The sequence below is a fragment of the Thunnus albacares genome, chromosome 6, assembly GCF_914725855.1.
Source record: "Thunnus albacares chromosome 6, fThuAlb1.1, whole genome shotgun sequence".
Classification (NCBI taxonomy): Eukaryota; Metazoa; Chordata; class Actinopteri; order Scombriformes; family Scombridae; genus Thunnus; species Thunnus albacares.
Genome location: NC_058111.1, coordinates 18,401,261 through 18,421,443, shown reverse-complemented (window position 1 = coordinate 18,421,443; position 20,183 = coordinate 18,401,261). Strand labels below are relative to the sequence as shown.

General features: G+C 41.5%; 1 protein-coding gene across 2 annotated transcripts; it reads left to right on the top strand.

Annotated features, from left to right (window-relative positions):
* Nucleotides 1-1,623: 1,623 nt before the first annotated feature.
* mnta (MAX network transcriptional repressor a) lies at nt 1,624-19,050 on the top strand. 2 transcript variants are annotated; one of them, XM_044354304.1, is made up of 6 exons: nt 1,626-2,123; nt 5,879-6,506; nt 7,008-7,049; nt 7,416-7,527; nt 15,520-15,712; nt 15,918-19,050. In XM_044354304.1, exons 1-6 carry the CDS (start codon nt 2,051-2,053, stop codon nt 16,718-16,720), a joined length of 1,851 nt encoding a protein of 616 aa, XP_044210239.1. In that variant the 5' UTR covers nt 1,626-2,050; the 3' UTR covers nt 16,721-19,050. The 2 variants fall into 2 exon arrangements, with proteins under 2 accessions (XP_044210240.1, XP_044210239.1); XM_044354305.1 differs by lacking the exon at nt 7,008-7,049 and having other exon boundaries at nt 1,624-2,123.
* The last annotated feature ends 1,133 nt before the right edge of the window (nt 19,051-20,183 follow it).

Below are 20,183 nucleotides of genomic sequence, written 5' to 3'. Positions count from 1 at the left end.
GGAGCCCCTCAGTCTTTCCTGTGCCTGGAGAACAGTCAGCATCGTGGCCGACTATTATTACTCTGTTGTAGCTGACATACTTCCTGACTTGAACTGAGTGAATAGCAGGAAGGGAGCCCTGAATATCCAGGGTCATGTGTATGCACATGCACGTCCATTGTGAGCGTGTGTTTGCACTCGTGCTACACGTCCCTTGGTTATGTGCGGACTTTGACTTCAGCCTCTGTGTGGGGGAATTGGAGCAAAAGCAATGTTAAAACATGCCCTTTGTGTCCTATTATTAGATCAGACTACTGATAATAATATGAACTTTATATCCTGTTTTATTTAAAAAAAAAAAAAAAGAAAAAAAAGCTTGTAACATATGATTACTAATTTCTGCTTTGAGACATTGCCTTGTTGCTACACATGAAGAGGAAGTTTCATCTGAGAGTAGACTCTGACCCTATAAATCAGTCTGGCTTTTCTCGGCCACTGCTGCAGTTGTGTGCTGATGTAATAAATCTAATTAACCCAACCAGAACTTAAGTAATGCAGCAATGAATCAATAAAATTGATTGCCAGAAAAGCTAATGAGCAACAATTCTGATGATTAATTGGTTAATCATTTGTCATTTTTGCTAGATAAATGACACACATTTCTTGCCCTGTGAAGAATTGCTGCTTTTCCTGTTTTATATCATTGTAAATCAAACCATTTTTAAAACTTTAACATTCGCTCTGAGAAATTGTGATGGCATTTGTTATAATCTTTTAACATTTTATAGAATAAATGATAAATCCATTAATTTCTGGAGTTTTGCTGTCAGGTTATGTACTGCAGCATATGTCTACTTATCTATTCCCCCTTCAAATAAATCTGCTTGGTTGTGAACATCATATATTTCATAACAAATGAGTAGTAAAATAGCATTTACTGCCTTCATCTTCTGCCTTGTATGCTTGTAATTTTGGTTGTTCAGCCCTCTGGCACCATTTTTGGTCGTTGCCAGGGGTCATGAAAATGTAATGCAAACAGTGGAGAACACATTAGGCATGATATCCTCTTTTAGATTACATGCTTTCACACTACAGCCACTCCCACATCTCGTACTGCTTTAATTTGGTTTCTTTTTGAGCCTGTTTCCCTGTTTATGTATGCCATAAACTGTAGTCTGAGTGCTTGTCATTGCTGGTTTCCATGTGTGACAGCCGGCGCCATACCATGTTCTTGACGCTGATTGGTGGATGAACAATAACAGTTACATGAATGAGATGTAAATTTACCGCAGTCGCGACTACTTGAAAATTGCGGAAACAGAAGTCATGTGTCTCATAAAACGTCCCCACCTTCGTCAAGCATTGGGCAACGAGTGGGAACATAATTTATAACACTTAACGCTTAATTTGTTTGACAGAAAACAACCGTTAAAACACGAGATTTTAAAACAGGAGCGTGACATTTCATGAACAAGCCACAGTGACATAGCAGAAATTGAATAACTATCACACATTGTCAAATACTATGCTCGTTTCAAATATTTGTCGTACCAAATAAATAAATAAATTAAAAAACAATATAAAGCCTATTCATTGTTGAAAGTTTTAACGTTGTTTCCTGGTTGAACTGGAGAGGTTGCTAAGCGACACGCGGTTAGCTACTAACGGTTGCTGGCAACATTACCCTAAAAAGTGAACCGCGGCGACGTAAATGTAGATGTTTTAACTCAGAGCTCCTGAGTGAAGGTTTATGACACAGTCGTTAACCCCATCCTGAGTATTTTTCCGTGTTTTGTAAACGTCTCCGTAATGGGAGGGAGTGTATCTGTCTGTGGGCGGTTACAAACGGTGCGTGATTCACAAACCGTATTTGTTCCTACTACTTTGAGCGCCATCTTGTTTGTAACTCTTCTACGTAAGTGGTAGAGTTTACTGAGGGGGTATCCGATTACCCTTTTTTTCCCCCCCAGCTTCCAGTCTGGGAACCTCTCCCTGTAACAGGCGCGTATCGCGTTTGCTTTTATCGCTTTTCTCTTAAAAAATAAGCCTCAGTCTTTCCAACTGGACAGAAATGAGCATCGAAACGCTCCTGGAAGCAGCCAAGTTTTTGGAATTGCAAGCCCAGCAACAACAGAAAGCACGTGGTAAGTTGGGCTTTTATTAGAAATATAGTTTGTTTTTTTTCCACTTGTAACTAGTTAATTATAATCGCATGGTAGTGTGCAGTTTTCACTAAATGTGTCTCTGGAAGATGTATTTTCTGAGTCACAGACAAACCCTGTTAGTCGTTGATTTATAAGCGCCATTCATGAACTAATTCCAGTATGCATACTGACGGTTTACTGCTTTTTGAATTACAATGATCACTAAACACTGAGAGGAATATGTTTCAATCGGTCAGTGACATTTTCTTGTTTTACTTTCATATTCGGTTTTGGTGTGTAGACGCGTTGCACAATTGCGTCTTACGGTTGAATCGTAGCTATTAAACATAGATGGGAGGCTGCTGCAGTATCAGGAGTTTACTGCATTGAAAGCTGCTGCATAGACAAGAGCTGTTAATGTGCAGCCACAGCAGCACCACTGTACATTTATCAGATCCTTTCTGTTGCTCGCTATATTTATGTGTGACTGCACGCACTGATGCTTCACATTTAAAACAAAACCAAAACATGAGGGGGGGGGGATAAAGGGCGGTGGCGCAGGGAATGCCAAGCTCGTTTTACATAATGACCTGACATCGTCCGCCGGGGATCAAGTGACTTCCCTCTGCACGCATCTGTGCTCCTCCATCATCCCTGCGGCCTAAAATATTTAGGCAGGTAGTAGTATTATAGTGTTTCACTAGTTGTTTGTCTACGCTGTTGTGAAAATAACAAACTCGCTGGCCTTTCAGACGCTCGTGGAGAGCTTTCAGTGTCTGTCGATGACGTGTAGCAGCCAGCCACGCCCCCCGTATGTTAGCAGGGGGAGAAGAGGGGGAGAGGAGGAGGATGAGGAGGAGGAGAGGAGGGTTCCGCCCCTTTCACCACGTGCGTGCTGGGCAACCCCTCCCCATAGATTGTTTATGAAGAAGATGAGTCACTACAGTGTGTAGTCTGCAGTAAACCGGCCCACACCTCACTTTGACAAACGTGATAGTTTAATTAATCAGAATGAGAATCATCTTTATATGTTTTTTTTATATGTTACAGTATACTTATACAAAAATAACATCAGAAATATACACAAGGAATGACTTAATACAGGCGAAACCATTCCTGTGGACTGTAAACAGGATACAAATAGTGCAAAGAGGTGAAGACTGCTGAGAAAAATAATAAATGGTAAAAAAGACGTTACTTTATATACATAAAGTAGGTGTTTATGTACTGTGTATACAGCCTGTTCAGCTATATAGTAATGAGTGAAATGTATTGCATGTTTTATATTTTAAACTAATTATGTATTATAGTGTCACAGGGTTATTGCACAGTGTCTAAGTTAACTATTCATAAGTTCATAATTAAGACATGGTTTCTTTATTACTTTTCTGAAAACAACATTTGTAGTTCTTTGTACTAAGAAGACAATCAAATGCTGGAGCTTAGTGACTAAAAGGCAAAGCATTGTGTCCCAGTTCCTTACTATATACTTGTACACAGTATGTACTGCACTAATTGTCATGGTACAATGTTTTTGTAGTTAGCAAAACAAAAAAATCATCAGGAAGTAATATATGTGCCATTAGATGTCAATGAACCCTAACCCTGTGAGCAAAAAAAAAAGTTTTTCCAAAAACTTAAAAACATAACTAGGCATCTTTTTGTTTTCCCAGTTTTCTGCAGCTGTCTCACCACCATTCACAGTTAATGTTAATTTTTCACAGCTGAGAGTAGGTCCTATATGTTCCTATTTGAATAAAAGTCACCACGTGTCCAGTAAAGGAAAGCACAAGAGTACAATGTGCTTAAATATACCATGTTAACCAATTACAAGGGAGTGAAGCTGTAAATGCTGCATTTAGATCATTATATAGCTAAAAAAAACCTAAACATTTTCAACCATCTTCAACATGTTTCAGTAAAGTATAATGTACAATCTCACCTTGTATATTATACTTAATTCTCTTTGTTGTGCTTTCCAAATAACAAATATATCATGAACACTGTGTCTCCACAGTCCTGTTTAAACAGTCAACTGGAAAATTTTCCATAATGTTTGTGTGAAAGCCAAAAAGCTGTTATTTTAGCAAACAGATGAACTCAGCACTGTTATATTGTAAATCTAAAAGGGGGATTTTCTTCCCCACCCGTCATCATGGTGGAGACGTTTACTGTATCGAGAACAGCCTCAGAGTGAGAGCTCCTACTCCTTCCTTCTCTCAGCTCCTCCCTCCTTGCTGCATAGGGAGAGCAGGGTCCTCCTCCCTCCTCCTTGCTACTGTAGAGCAGGTCACTGTGTGGAGGAAAGTAGGCCAGTGCTTTTTTATGTGCTGCTGCAGTTATATAATGTCTATAGAAAACCCTCTTGTTTTTTAAAAGTGTTTCATAGGTTTTTCTCTCAGCAAACACTCTCCTCAGTTAAACGTTTGTCAGCACCATAACACTAAATGATCAGTCTCATAACAGGCACTCACCCTCTTATGGAAGCTGGCTAGCAGAGTAACCAGGACTTCTTGTACTTTTTTTTCTTTCTTTTTTTTTAACTTTGAACACAATATTGTTTTATGTAACATTACATATATACAGAGCAAACAGTGACATACTAGACTATTAAATCAGATACCATTAAAATGTTCTCTGGAGCGATTAAGAGCCGGAAATGTCTCATTCCTCTTTCACATGATTACTATACTGGTACAACATGTTCAGAAAGTTGCAACACTGTCCATACAAATATAAGAATATATTACTCTGCTTCACATAATACCTTATTTGAAGCTTTTTATTGTTTTGCTTTAATAGTTGGAAAGAGCCTCAGTGAAAGGTTTGCTTGTGTGTCTGTTTGGAGAAACTAGGCTATAATGTTCTTGAACTTTGAACTCTTAAATGTTGCACAAATATCCCAAATACGCAGCCTACTTTCCATCTAAAATATTTAGTGGGTTATAGAAGCAGATGTGTGTCATAGTAGTGTTCCTCCCAGGCCACAATAATCAGACACTTACCAGACATTTATTTTTATTTTTTACCAACTCATAACATGCTTTAGGATACATTTGACAAAGGTAGTTTCCTGTACATGTCTTGGTGGTAAGAGTGTCCTCAGTGAGGTTTTGTTAGAAGAAGTGTTGAGCAGACTCGACTCCTACAACACAACGTGGTCAGTGGACTGTGACAGGGATTACATTACAGCAAAGATATACCTGAATTACAGCAACAACCCTCTTTTGTTGGAGCGTGCCTGAAGCTAGACAAGGCTTTTAAATGTAAAAATACACACACCTCCTCACCAGGAAATCAGGAAACCTGCTGTGTGATACTGATTTTATGTTACATGAGTTTTTGGCAGTGAAGTACGATGTTTTCTGTAGCTGCCATGTGTGGAGACACCTGTAGCTTTAAATCTCAAACACCTTGGCCTGTTACTGTGCTTTACTATAATAAGGACAATCAGGACTAATGTCACTGGGCAGGCAGTAGGAACTGGTTCGTGTGTGTGTTTTCTGAGACGGTTTGTCAACTATTTTTGTCAAGTGGTTGGTGTTTATGTTTTATGCTGGTGCAAAGTTTCATTGGGACAGTCACAACTGGAAATAGGCCTGTTTGTTTTCCTCTTGTGTACTCTCCTGAATATCTTAATAAAGATCACAGTTCTCTTATTGTTTCTATAGTTGCGTTATTTATACTAACTGAAGTGTGTATATGAGGAGACTTTTGCTGAGCTGCTGTTTTAATCTGCCTTGTTTCTTCCACAGAGGATGAACTAAAGGAAAAGCTGCGTCTGGAGCAGTTGGCAGAGCAAAGACGCTCTGATGTGAACTATAACTCCACAATCCACGTCAACAATGTTTCTAAAGCAGAGGAGCTCCGCACTGAGTGCCGCCCAGCCCCCATACCCCCCTCTCTGCCTCCCCCCTCCATGCCCATTACTGTCATTCCTATCCCTGTGGTCACCCCCAATCCTACAGGCTCCCCCGCTCTGCCTGTTGCTACGCTCTCTCCTCCAGCTGCTCCACCACTGGCCTCCCCAAGGAGGGACCCTCATTCTCCTCAGGAGCAAAGTGCGGCTGCTCTGCCACGTTCTCCACAACCCAAACCCGACCACCCAACCTCTGTACTGACCGTCAACCACAAGCAGCCGATACAGAACCACCACCATCATCCACAGTTCATCCCCCAAACTGGCAACACTAAACTACAGCCGCAGACACACCAGCAGCTCCTTCAGCGCTATCCTGGTTCCATCGTCTCGCCACCCCAGCAACACGCCTTACTCCCCCAGTCAGGCCCTCTCCTCCAGCAGGCTCCCCTACAGAATGGCCCCATCAGCCGGGGGAGTCCTCCTGATGATGGACGCCAGCTAGACAAGAAACGACCAGGAGGGTAAGACTATCAACTGGTTTGGTTTATAGGTACATAATTGAAACAGGGCTGTGATTGAGTATAAATGTGATAATTGATTAATATGCTTTGTCAATCAATAAATAAGTCTATGAAAGGCTCATCAGAAGTCAAAAACTGAAACGTATTCTCAGAAGATTTTTCCAATATTGTTTAAAACGGGGAAGTAAGCAAATTTTAGCATTTTGAAGCTTTAACATTCGCCATTTCACCCCTAAAACACTGATGATACACTCATTTTCAACTGTATATTGAGACCTACTTACTTTTAGGTAACTTTGCATGTTTGTTAATTAGTCGTTATGACTTGACAGCTGAGATAATCAATTCTACTTTGAATCAGGCATCAATGACAGAATAGTGTCAAAAGTTTATCTGCCAGCAGCAGAACAAGAGTACTCTTCTGTTTTTTGATGATTATTCTTGTCACACTGCCCTTTTGGACACCAAATTCTTAATGTGCTCTCGTCTGTGCTCCTACAGGGCAGGCACAAGAGAAGTGCATAACAAGCTTGAGAAAAACAGGTGGGTTCAACCTGTCTATCATAGGACCTTGAGCTTTTTGTCACTTGAGAATAATATTAGGTGTACCTTTCTTTTTTTGGAAATTGTTTTTGAAATTGGTTCTGTTTCATAAAGTAATGTTTAGTCTGACTGATGCCTTTGATTGTTTGTAGCAGTTGGTTAGTTTTAATGTTAAGCTTTATCTCTTTTCTTTTTTTTTTCTTTTTTTGGTCAGAAAGATCAATCAAAACCTGTGTTGTGTAATCATCTGTTCAGTCACAAATAGAAGTCAACATTTCCGAAAACAACTAAAGTGAAGCCAGGTCTGTCTGACCGTAGCGTTCCTGCTGCCTCAAGTCCCTTTTTTCTGTATCTTGTGTCTGTCAGACGAGCACACCTGAAGGAGTGCTTTGAAACGCTGAAAAAGAACATCCCTAACATTGACGAGAAGAAGACCTCCAATCTGAGCGTGCTGAGAAGTGCTCTGAGATACATTCAGGTAAGCTTTTGGTTTCTGCGGTTTGACCAGGTCTGACTGCTTTTAGTGACCCTACAATATTCTACTTTAAGGCTTTTTTTAGCTGGAGAACTGGTGGGTCAGTCCAGTATATCACTTTTTTTTACAGATCTTTTTAGCCATGATTTGGCTTAATGTCTGTATAAATTCAGACTCTATATGTTTTTAGTAATAAATTGTTTCCACGTGTGAACAACAGCAGTAATTACCAGCCTATAATCTGCAGCTTTTGTACTGCATTTGTCAGATATTTGTGAATATAAGGAGGCCTTTGTGTGTGTGTGTGTGTGTGTGTGTGTGTGTGTGTATGTGTGTATGTGTGTGTGTGTGTACCATATTTCCTCTAATAGTGGCCAGTAGTCATTTAAAAGCCGGGTCTCCGATGATATCTGGGGGCGTGGTCGACATAAACAAATTAAGGTGGACCCCAAAAACAGGCCGGGGAAAAATCAAGGGTGGATAAACTCCCAGTGCCAGTTATATAATGTGCATGCCAGTTAAATAGTAGTTTACCTGGATATAACTCCAGTTTTTTGAGTATGTGCGGAGCCCTCAAATGCAGTCTTCGTTTCCACTGCTTTAATTTAATAAATTCAACAATATACATGCTGTTTTCACTCAAAGCTCACGTCACAGAGAGGAGAGGAGGAGGGAGGAGATGCAATGTTGTTTAAATATGGGGATCTTTTCAATCTTCGAGAGCCCACTTGATTTTAGTCTTTTTCTTGCATTTGCTGCCCTTTTTATTTTTGTGTTTATATCCTTCTATACTGAGGAATCTCCAGCGCTTCTTCAGGTGTACAACATGTTTTGCGTTTAACGTGTGGAATGCGTGCCGTGCCCACAGATGACTCACCATGTGTTTGACCCCGGCACTGTGACGGCATCCTGGTTGTAAACAGCTGGTGCAAAGGTCCACAAGTGGCCTAGTTTAACTCTTTCAGACTGTGACTGCGCTGTTGAATGTGTCATAATGTTTACTGTTAGTCTTTTTTTCCCCTTCTTTTCCTATGCTTAGATCATTTAGGGTGGTGGTTTACATCTGAATTCACACTCGGGCCCAAGTTGGCATCAAGTGTTAAAATTTAAGAAATAAGATTACTTAGATGTCCATATTCAAATGTTTCTGCTGTAATTATAGTCACATGATGCAGGAGCATATTATAAGTGTGCAAGTTAATAAAGCAGTTTTTATTTTATTTACATTTTACTAGCTGTGACTCAGATTTGATGTAAGCCACGTAATAATTAGATACTTGGTTAGTACACTATTCTTCAGAAAGAAGAAATGTCACTGATTATATGCAATACTAAACAGTCTTGGTTTGCATGGTTATGAGCTTTTAAGGCCTTTATAAGAGAACCGACTCTGTAGCTGTTTGTATTCCTTTCTATTATATAACTGTGTTGCAAGTTTACTCATGTAAATTTTGAGGAGGACGGCGTGCTGCTGATTTGATGCTCTGAGTAGCAGCAGTCTGGTTATTCCTACTTGTGCGTGGATACTGAAGGAAACTAGGACAGCGTGGGTGCAGAGCTCGTCACCCAATCTCCCTCCCTCTGCTCCCTCCCTGTGTGATTAAGCAACATGGTATTCAGTGTGTTGTGTTCGACTGGCAGACTAACCTGCCTTTCTTTTCCTCCTATCAACAGCTGAGCTGCACTCAGGATATATTTAAAAGCAAATAGAGTGAAGGGAAAAAATTCACAACTGATACTGCTTTCTGCAAAAATGTCAACATCTTCACCATGTCTAGCTGGAAACAGTTAACTTATCTCATAAATTAAAACATATTTTAGTTAATTTGTGAGCTAAAAACATAACTTTCCATCAATTTCAGTGTAAAGTCTTTGCAGTAGCGGGTCATTTAGACTTCTGTATATGTATCAGGGAGCTATAATACAGTTCACCTATTGTAGGTCAGAATAGTTCAGCTGCTTTTTTTAAGCTTACTCGTGTGTCTCTTCGTCACAAGGTGGCTTCAGTGATTGGCCGGTCTGCTGTTGTTGTGTTTCAGAGGGGTGGGCTATAGGAAGTGAACTTTGGGTGATGGGAAGCCAAAAAGAAAAAAAAAAGATGGGGGGAAAAAAAGCACGTGTACACACTGTCATCTTGACATGGGTGGTACGGACGCGTGCTCTGCCTGCATACAGCTCTCTCCCTGAGCGCTGCCTCCTCCTCCTCCCTGCCCCTGTCCTTGTCTTCCTCTGGGCTGGCAGCAGAGAAGCACACAAAAACACTGAGCTCAAAAGAGGTTCGAATAAGAGGCTTTAGGCTCAGCATCACATTTCATCTGATTTATCTTTCCCGTTATCGCCATTGTTCCTTTAGAAATGAGTAAGAAATGAGTACAACAGTGCCTGGTTTTGATCTGTTTTCCATTGAAAGTCACTGACTTGGCAAGCAGCTGCATAGTTTTAAGTTCCACTTCCTCATTTCATCTCAAGTGCAAATGACTCAGCAACTATGAGCAATATCTTTCCATGCCTTATAAGCGAGGATATTCATTTGCTTTCCAGTTGCACCAGTGTTTTTACTTTGATACATGGGTTTATATTTTAAACTTATGACTGACAAATTTATGCCTTGCTCTTGTTCCTAAAGGCTTTCTTCTTGATCCTGTAGTGGCGCTGCGAAAGCCGAAGCTGTAAAATGAGCCCTGATGCACTAGAGCTCCTCCTCTCTACTCCCCCCCTCCCTCCCTCCCTCCCTCCATCCTGCCTCTCTGAGCTTTTAAGGCCACATGAGCAGCAAGCACATGGCTAGCCTGAGCATGTGACGTCACCCCCACCCCCCTCACCCCCCCCTTGCTGGGCCCCCGCCCAGCACTGCAACAGGCAGGACTCGCCGTACCACCAGGCTTAGCTGCCAGCAGCAGGGAGGGAACATGGAGCGGTAAACACAAGGCTTGATTTCCTCTCAAAGCTGACTGAACTTGTTAGTGCCTGTCCCCAAATGCCAGTCTGAAATATGTTGTGCCATCTGGTGGGGAAACTCGGGGTGGATATATGTTTTAATGTTTTAATAATTTAATATTGCCAGTTAATGGGATTCATTGTGCACATAACAGCTATTTTGTTTGAAGCCCTGTCTTAAAGGTGCAGTGTGTAGAATTTAGTGGCATCTAGTGGGATGGACTTGGCAGAAATGGACTATAATATTCATAACTATGTTTTAATTAGTGTATAATCACCTGAAATAAAGAATCATGTTTTCATTATGCTAGAATGAGCCCTTTATATCTACAGAAGAAGCAGGTCCTCTTCCATGGAGACTGCCATGTTGCACTGCCATGTTTCTACAGTAGCCCAGAACGAACAAACCAAACACTGGCTCTAGAGAGGGCCTTTCACGTTTTTCACGAGTTTTGTGGCCACCGTAGGTTCTCCTACACGCTTGGGTGAGGGGAGGGGTATTCAGTTGGTTGCAATCTGCAACCTCACGACTAGATGCCACTAAATCTTATGCACTGGTTCTTCGAATATGAAAATGCAGCTGCGTTTTAGTCAGCTTTGAACATGAAAAATAATCAAGTCTTCCTTGACAATATATTAGTGCAAGGTTATTTGGTTGTTGGCTTTGTCTTTGTGAAAGTCTCAGTGACACTGTGTGTTTGTTTATTAGGTTCTGAGTTACAGCAAATGTAAATGAATGTTACATTTGCTGTGATATATACATTGTACAGTATCTTACTCTGGGAAAATTATGATTTTCTTTTTATCAGCAGGGTTTTTCCTGCAGAGTTGTTTCATACAATAAGATCAACTGTGTGTCAGAGTACGACAACACAGCTAAATTAGGGACTTGATTTATTGTTTTTGTCAGTTATCTCAGAGCAGTCTCACAATATTCTTTGACTGTACAGCAGCCTGGTCTGGACCATCAGTCAGTCCTCAGCCAAGCTAAGGTAATTAGGCCAGCTTGCACATAAGCAATGGTTTGCAAAAGTAGGTATTTTTTCCACAGACAAGGCTTTAATTGTTGGAAGTCAGACACCACGTGAAGTTCTCTGTTCCAGCTTGAAGGCACAGTAAGACAAGGGTTTATGGTTACCACACTGTCACAAGACCTCTGTGCAGAAGCCTGATCAGTCAGCCAGGCTGAGCAGCATGTCTGCAACGTGGCCTCCTGTGCTCCTGGCCCTTTAAGAAAGCCCAGCCTTGTGCAGTCTGTCCCCGGCTGCTGCAAAAGTGAGTCAGTGAGTACAGATTGTATTGCTCTCTTTCAATCCCCCGCTATCTACCGCCCTCCCTCTCTCGTTCTCTGTGGGGCCATGTGCTCGGCACTCGCATTGCTTGTGACAGCGCTTGAGCAGTGTTTACCTTACACACACACACGCACACACTCACACATAATGCAGCCTATCCCTGTACTGATCTAAATTTTCACACTCAAACAAGGCCCGAGGTGGGGCCTTATCTCTCTGGAAGGAGGAGGTTCGGAGGCTCAGGGGGGTGCGGTCATGTGCAAAGAAACAAAAGGTCCTACCAACCTGGTGACATGATTAAGAGGGAGATGAAGTCATGTGGGATCCATCTGCCACAGACTTGGTCACTAGGTTTATATGGTTAATCTCAGCAGACTAGCCGTTTCTAAAAAAGACGAGCACAGTCTTCGTTCTGTCCACCATCAGCATTGAAACAGGGAGAGTTCAGTGGGTCTCCGTGTTTGTGGAGCACTTCTCCTCTCTCTCGTTCTCTCTCCATGAGTCATAGTTTGTGGCATGCACAGTCGAGGCGCCACTCATGTAAAGCTGCCTGCTAATGCATGAGGGTAAAAGGGAGGCAGCCAGTCCTTTTGGACGTTTTGCACGCTCTTATACCATCTCGTTCTGTCCTACTGATGTCTCCTGTTCAGATAGGTGCTTATTATGGCTCTGTTTTTAGCGTGTTTAATTTGATTATTTTAGTGGCCGGATGCATTTATGTTTTCGGGTTGTCCGTCCGTCCGTCCGTCCGTCCGTCCCATTCTCATGAACACGGTATCTCAGGAACGCCTGGGGGGAATTTCTCCAAATTTGGCACAAATGTCCACTTGGACTAAAGGATGAATTGATTAGATTTTGGTGGTCAAAGGTCAAGGTCACTGTGACCTCACAAGAATTATGAAAAAGTTTCTCACAAATGCCTAATAGGATAAAATGATGAAGTGATGATATTTCAAATCCAAAAGGTTGAAGGTCAACTTCACAATGTTCTGCAAAAACACTTTTCTGGCCATTATTCAACGCCATAACTCAGGAACAGCAGGGGTGATTGTGATCATATTTCACATTTGGTTGGGTACTGAATTGGTGACACTTATCTTGGGTGCCCACCTTGAAACTGTGGTGATTGTTTAGATCTTCTGTGCTGTCAGGTTGAAGATGTGTGTGAAGAATCCACTTTTTAGTATTTGTAGCTTCTTTGCAGCAACATCCATATCTGAAGCTTCATCCACTGTCATGACTACAACTTTGTGTTATATCAGAATCAGCTCAATTGGCCAACACATACAAGGAAAATAAACTTAATAACTTTTATTAAAGTCCTTCCAAGTCTTCACTACAAATATTATATGAGACAGGACAGACATGGATGTAAACTGGAACTTGATTGGGAGGCGTACAACCACGAGGCAGTACCTCTAGTTGAAGATTTTTTTTAGATGAAGACACACTGTCAAACTTAATAGCACGTTTTGCACATGAAGGTGTGCATGTCTTGGGTTACCGAGGAAACCTTAAGAGGTTTTCGGCTGTTTCCGTGACAACCACAGATGGGGGGGCATTTCAGTACATCATGTGCTGCTAGACCGAGGATGCTGTTAACGTGTTCAGACTTAAGTACGGATATCCCCAGCTCTTCTGAGGCTGTCGATGGCTGGATACGAGTTACACATCTGTGTCCAGATGTTTGTGTGTGCATGGCAAGGAACACATGTTAGTGATTAATCAGTGGAGTAAATGATCTGCCCTGCATTGAGTGCATGTTCACAATATTGGATATCCATGTTTGAAAAGACAAAAACATTATTGTTTGCAAGGATAGTGCAATGCTTGAACACTTGTGGGTTTCCAGAAGCTCTCGACTGCTGTTGATGAGGCACCAGTGTCTCATATCCTAATGAAGACAAGTTTGGCTCTAATTGGGTGCTATGTCTCACCTTAATAACTAGATTAACAGTGTATTTATATGGATTTAATTGTGATTAAATGTGTAATATTGTGGTGTAGCCTTGTTGCTAATATTTTCTTTACAGCCATATTATTAGGTGCACAGTAGAGTTTGTGTTTGTGTGTGTGAGTAACAATTTCCCCGGTGAGAAGCAATCGAAGCACAGAGCAGTCGGCCTGTGCAGTTCTAATCCTGGATAAGGAGTAGAGACAGGTGCTGAATTACACAAGGCCCGCCTTTTGTCCCCCTTTTGCTATTTATGTACTTGTATATTGTGCTGTAGATGCACATGTACAGACCACCGCGACAGAACATGCAGTAACCCAAACGCATGTCTTACATACAGATGGCTTTTTATTAAATTGCACGCTCTCACACACACATGATGACTTGCACATGTACTGCAGGCACACACACACACACACACACACACACACACACACACACACACACACACAGATTCCCCTCACACACAGAAATACACGGTGGTGTGAACATTAACAGGAAGTCCACCCTTTGGGGAAATGGCTTTTATGATCCTGAGTCATCAGGTTGCAGGTACCAGATTTCTCACAGTGTTGTTTCCACATCAAGACCGTGTCAGATAGTTTGACCGCGTTGAACTTATTAATAATTTATATCTGCATACTGTTTAATTTCAGAACATCAATCCCTAATTTCCACAACCAAATCAGACATTAAACTCTTCTTCTTTGCATAAAGTGAGTTTTTTTTTAGAACATAACATTTCTTTATGCATTATTATCATAATTATTATTATTGTTATTATTATAGAGTCCTTTGAAGTTTCTTATAGTTTTCATAAAGTTTTAACTTTTCTTCCTACAGGGAAGTCCACCTCAGTCTGTTTAGTTTTGTCCTGTGTCAGCTGACGGGTTAAGGGAAATTGGGTCACTGCCTGGAAGCACCTCCTACTTTCCATACTCGTGTCCTCCCTCCCTCCTTCACCTCCTCCTTCCCGCGTGCTTCTGTAGCTCTGTTATTTTGCTCCCAGCACACGGGCACTGGTCCTAGGTTTATTTTTATATCATTAGTTGTTGGACATATTCCTGATTAATCGGCTTTAAAGACAGCATGGGCGTTATGCTGGCTTACTGTTGAGGTTTACTGGTTTATTGCTTTTGGGCCGTACACACACCAGTTTTTCTTGTGAGCATTCTCCAGGAATCCACTAGTTGTTGTTGCAGGCTGAATTAATTAATTTTATTAATGAATTAATGAGACAAAATCACTCCAACTTTTAGTAGTGAATGAAGCTAAATGCTGAATCGTCCAATAAATATGACATTTTTGACATTTTTGAAACGATTGTACTGAATGATGTACAGCACAATGTAATGTACATATTGCATATAGTATCAGTATGAGTCCTGAAAAAAAATCCTCTCTTTTACAGCGTACAAAGTTCAGTTTTTTGTTGACACAGTCAGAGCCACTGATGTAACTATATGGTTATTATTGAGGCTTTGGGTTAGTGATGATTTCTAATGATTTGTCTACTCCAGTTTTCATATACTGCATAAGAGGAACACATCTCAGTATATTGCAGTCTAATACAAAAGCTCCAAAGACCCAAAACTTTACAACAGAGCAGAATCAACACCGCTGATACAGTGTCAACAAAGACAGGATTTATTGTGTGGCTGTCGTATTGGATTATTGCATTACACTGTACATGTGAACCTAATAAACTGGTAACAAGGTGTATCGTCTACTGGTGGCAGCTCAAAGTATCATGGAGTCACTCATGCAAGGACTAAAAAAGATAGTTTACCATAGTCTGCTTTCTCCTTTCAGACGTTAAAGCGTAAAGAGAAAGAGTACGAGCATGACATGGAGCGACTGGCCAGAGAGAAGATAGCCACGCAGCAGCGATTAGCAGAGCTGAAGAACGAGCTGAGCCAGTGGATGGATGTGATTGAGATCGACCGCGTCCTCCGACAGACAGTACAGCCTGAAGAGGACCAGGCCTCCACCTCCACTGCTTCGGGTAGGCTGTCAGGCAGGGTAGGGTTACTGCTGGAGGCCTTCAGGGCTCATCCAGCCTCTGCAGTCGACCCCCTTTTGTAAATGCTAAAACTATATATTTAAAGTAACAAATTGTTGACTGCAGTGGCAGGTGTTTACAGATGCAGTCTGATGTTGCAGCATTCAAATGATATTATTGAGATTATTTTCATGTTTTGGTGTTGCAGAAGGTGAAGACATCATGGACGATGACCTAGATGAAGAGACGACACCGAGAGCACCGACTGCCTTACCCACCGTGCCTCAAACCATGAAACCTGAGCTGCACAAGACTGTAACACCCACTCAGACCCCGACCCTGACACCCACCACCACTACCTCCTTCATCACCCAACACATCTCCATCCAGCACAAAGCCCCTCTGCTCCAGCCTCAGCCGCAGCCTCAGCCACAGCCAGTGACTCCTCCACAGCCAGCGTCCAAGCCTGCAGTCCCACCCGCACTCACAACATCCAGCACTCCCACCACCCCCAGTCAGGCCTTGATCCCCACCCACACACAGATGGTGACCTCACCTAGCCTACACCCCACAGTTATTGCCCACGCTTCAGTGTCCCATCCATCAGTCATCCAAGCTGTCAACCACGTCATCCAGGGTGGGGGTCCCAAACATATTGCCCACCTGGCTCCCTCCACTCCCACCAGCTCTGTTCAGTTAGCCCCCGGCCACCAGCCCATCGGCCACATCACCGTACACCCAGTGGCTCACCTGGGCCCACATCTACCTGCCCTCTATCCCCAACCAGTGGCTGTCACACAGTCAGCCGTCGTCGGTCACATCACTCACACTCTCAACCACAGCCACGCCCAGGTGAACGGCACTGTGGCGAGCCAGCCAAACGCCGCCATTGTTGGCAAACAGACAACAATGGTAGCTCACCACCCGCAGCTGGTGGGTCAGACTGTGCTCAACCCTGTGACAATGGTGGCCATGCCCTCCTTCCCCATCAGCACTCTGAAACTGGCCTGAATTCTGCCACCAGGACCACCGGGCTGCAGACGGAGACGCCCCTCGTCGGGGGGGGAGGGGGGAGAGCCACAGGCCTCACACCAGGCCATCAACAAGCACACAGTGAGGGCTGCTGGACACCTCAGTGATCCACATGTGAGTTTCTTTTTCAGAAGCATCACAGCTGTTGAAAGGCAACTGGGACCATTCCCACAACAATCTGCAAACCTCTTTTCAATGCTAGTCTACCAGAGTGTCCCGAGATCTTGATCCTGAGACTAGGATATGACGGGCTGCACACAGTTTGTGATCATGTTGAGTGTGTGTGTGTGTGGAAGAACACAGTGAGCAGATGTGCAGTTTAGACCCTCACTTGCCATCCATTATTACATAGTGGAGTCATTTTTGTGTAAACAGCTTCATACAGGAAAATGTTAACGACAGCATCCTGTGCCAGCGTTGATGTTGGTACTGGTTGGTGGCTAGACACCCCTCCATCACTGTGACTGCTGCGGATTAACCAGTAGTTTATCTTGTGCTGCAGAGGCTGCATTGGGTTTAGAGAGGTGTGACAGAGAAGCATCAGAGCGCTCCACCCGCCATAACCATCACATTGAGAATGTGATTTTCAGGCAGCTCCTCCTCTCCAGCAGAGGCACATGCTGCAGGGTCGGAGCAAAATCATGGACTGAACTCAAACTCCTGCACAGTTTTCAGTAACGTGTGTACAACAATAGCTCCCCCTGCTGTCAGTTTGTGTCCATTGTAATATTACTATCCCAATGAAAATGGAAAAATCCACCAGTGAAGTAATGATGATGACATTTAAACAAAGGCCACTCAAAGAAGTAAAAGAATACGCAGTTTTGTGAGGGTTTGACATTTAGGTTTAGCATTACAGGACAATCAAATTGTTACTTATCTGTAGTATTTGTCCTTCAAATAAACTGGCGACTGTACACTGAACACAAGTACAAGTTAGTGTTTTTACAATAAAGTTATGTTTTTGTCACAGCTGCTAATATATTCTAATATATTTTTTTGCCAAACAGAATCAGTTTCAGCTTCTACCAACTAAATGTAAATCCCACAAGTATCTCCACAGACAGACAGACAGCGGCATGTCGAAATACTAAACATATGAGATAAAAGCATCGGTCTGATTCTATAAGGTGAAGGAGTGTTTAGAGATTGTGAATGTGAATACATAATAGGTCCATAAAATATAGTGAAGTGTGTTTATATGCTGTCATGTAGGGCAAATGGTTGTAGGATGTGTGTTTGCATGCTGTGGATGCATGCCATGACTGTTCATTTACTGATTATGTTGAAAGCGAGGACTTGCGGCGGCGCTGTGTGTCGTGTTACGCTGTAGGCCGACAGACTTCGACATGTTGCAGTAGGAATGTGAGGTTGTTTGGCGCCAAGTTGAAGCTCTACCATCTGTAACTTTGGGGTAAGATTGGTATAAAGCGTTTCAACAGCTGGAACAAAACCAATCAACAAACTTTTTTTTTTTCTTTTTTTTCCAAGACTCTCCTTTTCCAACGCTAGCACTGTGAAAATTAATTTCTATTAGTGTCTAAGAGCGGCAGACCTGCAGTTTAGCATAGCACTTGGTAGAACAACAACATGCTGTGCTCTCCTGATATAATTTGAATGTACCGATCTGTGAAAGGATGCGGAGTAGCACGCTCATCAGAACTTAAGCCCTGTTTTTTTATTTTAAAGAAAGATGCGATTACTTTATTAAAGTATCATGTGCATGTAAAGTGTAACATTTAAAACTGATTTTGTATTTTAAGATTTGCTGTTGCTTGTTTCATCTGGAGAATAACTTCTTCTGTTCAGTGTAAATTTTTATAATATAGCTTTTTTTTTTTCTGGGACCATGTACATTGCTGTATATCAGGGGGTGACAACTACACAGACTCTTCCCACATTGATATCACATTCGGCCACTTTGGAAAGTATTCACCCCTTGGTTCTTTTGTATTTTTGTTCTGATGCAATATGATTACAGCGAAGACTTAAATTAAACTGTTCTGTCACCTTTTTTCATTTTCAGATTATACACAAATGATCGTGAATGAATTTGAAATCATATATGAGTTTGAAATCATATTGTAGCAAAACAAAATGTCTAAAAGTTGACAAGGATTCAGATACTTGACGAAGCAACAGTATACTTGTGTGTTTTCCCTATGGAGAAAGTTTAAGTTGTATATAGCCTGTAAATGTTGGGCTGCATTTAGATCTAACTGTATTATGTAAAAAGCCGGGGGGAAATATGTAAAATAAAAAAAAATATTGAAAAAAAGATACTTAATAAATTGTATTATGTTTACAAATGTCTGGAGCCACAGTTTGTATTTTTTTTATATTATACTGTAGCAATACAAACATCGTTTCCTATTGATTCTTGATCTGTGATTTTTAACATATTTGATATTTTGTGTAACTTTGATGCCTTGCACAAAACATGACATGACCACTCGGTGTCCAGTTTATTATTAGGTACAGCTAGCTAAAACTACTACTGATACTGAGAAATGTTTATAACATTTTGTCCACGCTATAAATATCAATGATAGCAGACTAACTATTAGAAACACCTCTCATTACAGCGCAATACAACTCAAAAGCAGCACAAACTACAGCCACCAAAATGACCATATGGTGGTCAACAGCTCTGAAATAGTTTAAACAAAAAGAAGGTATAGCTAAAAAAAAAGTTTTTTAATTCATTCAAGAATAAAATTGATTTATAAAAGAGTTTTAGGGTTGTACCTGAAGGCAGATGTTTAGTAAATGAGGGCTAACAGAGTTGCAGCAGCTTATGTTAACACTCATTTGGCAAAAAAAAAATATTTATACACATGAACACACATGAGACTAGAAATGTAATTGATATCTTATCCACATGTAATACACCTGCTTTATTTATGGCTGAAACAAAAGATGTGTATCATGTTCTGGTCAAATAGGCCAAATTATGTTATGTACCTGTGCTATGCAGTTTTTAAGATGTTACAAGGATATAATCATTGGGATTTACATGAGCCTTGTGTTAACATTGTTATCAAGAGTGATGTAAAAGATTTGATGTAATCTATAAAAAGGGAAAACTTTGCCTTTGTTAGGCAGCCAAATATTTTTGTTGGAGGACCAGATTTGACCCGCAGGCCACTATTTGCCTACTTGCCTATTTGAATTCATCACGTCTCGTGAATACATTTGCAGAAGTAAAGACTCGCAACCAAAAAAGGAACAAGTAATACAGCAGTAATATGTCAGCTACTAGCGTCTCTTATGGCAGATATTTTGATTTACCAAACCCTTTTTACAGTGGTGAAAACAGTGCACAGTTTGACAGCACAGGTAATATCTTTATCACGCGTACTAAGATAGCTACTTTACTTTTTATAGCCACTATAAGATATATACTTGATGAGAAGTGGTGGAAGATGTATTCAGATCCTTT

What these genes read in the sequence shown, in the direction of transcription:
- mnta (XM_044354304.1), top strand. Translation starts at nt 2,051, where the DNA reads ATGAGCATCGAAACGCTCCTGGAAGCAGCCAAGTTTTTGGAATTGCAA. An exon ending in GACAAGAAACGACCAGGAGG is followed by an intron (nt 6,507 to 7,007) that starts GTAAGACTATCA and finishes GTGCTCCTACAG; the next exon opens with GGCAGGCACAAGAGAAGTGC. An exon ending in CTCCACCTCCACTGCTTCGG is followed by an intron (nt 15,713 to 15,917) that starts GTAGGCTGTCAG and finishes TTGGTGTTGCAG; the next exon opens with AAGGTGAAGACATCATGGAC.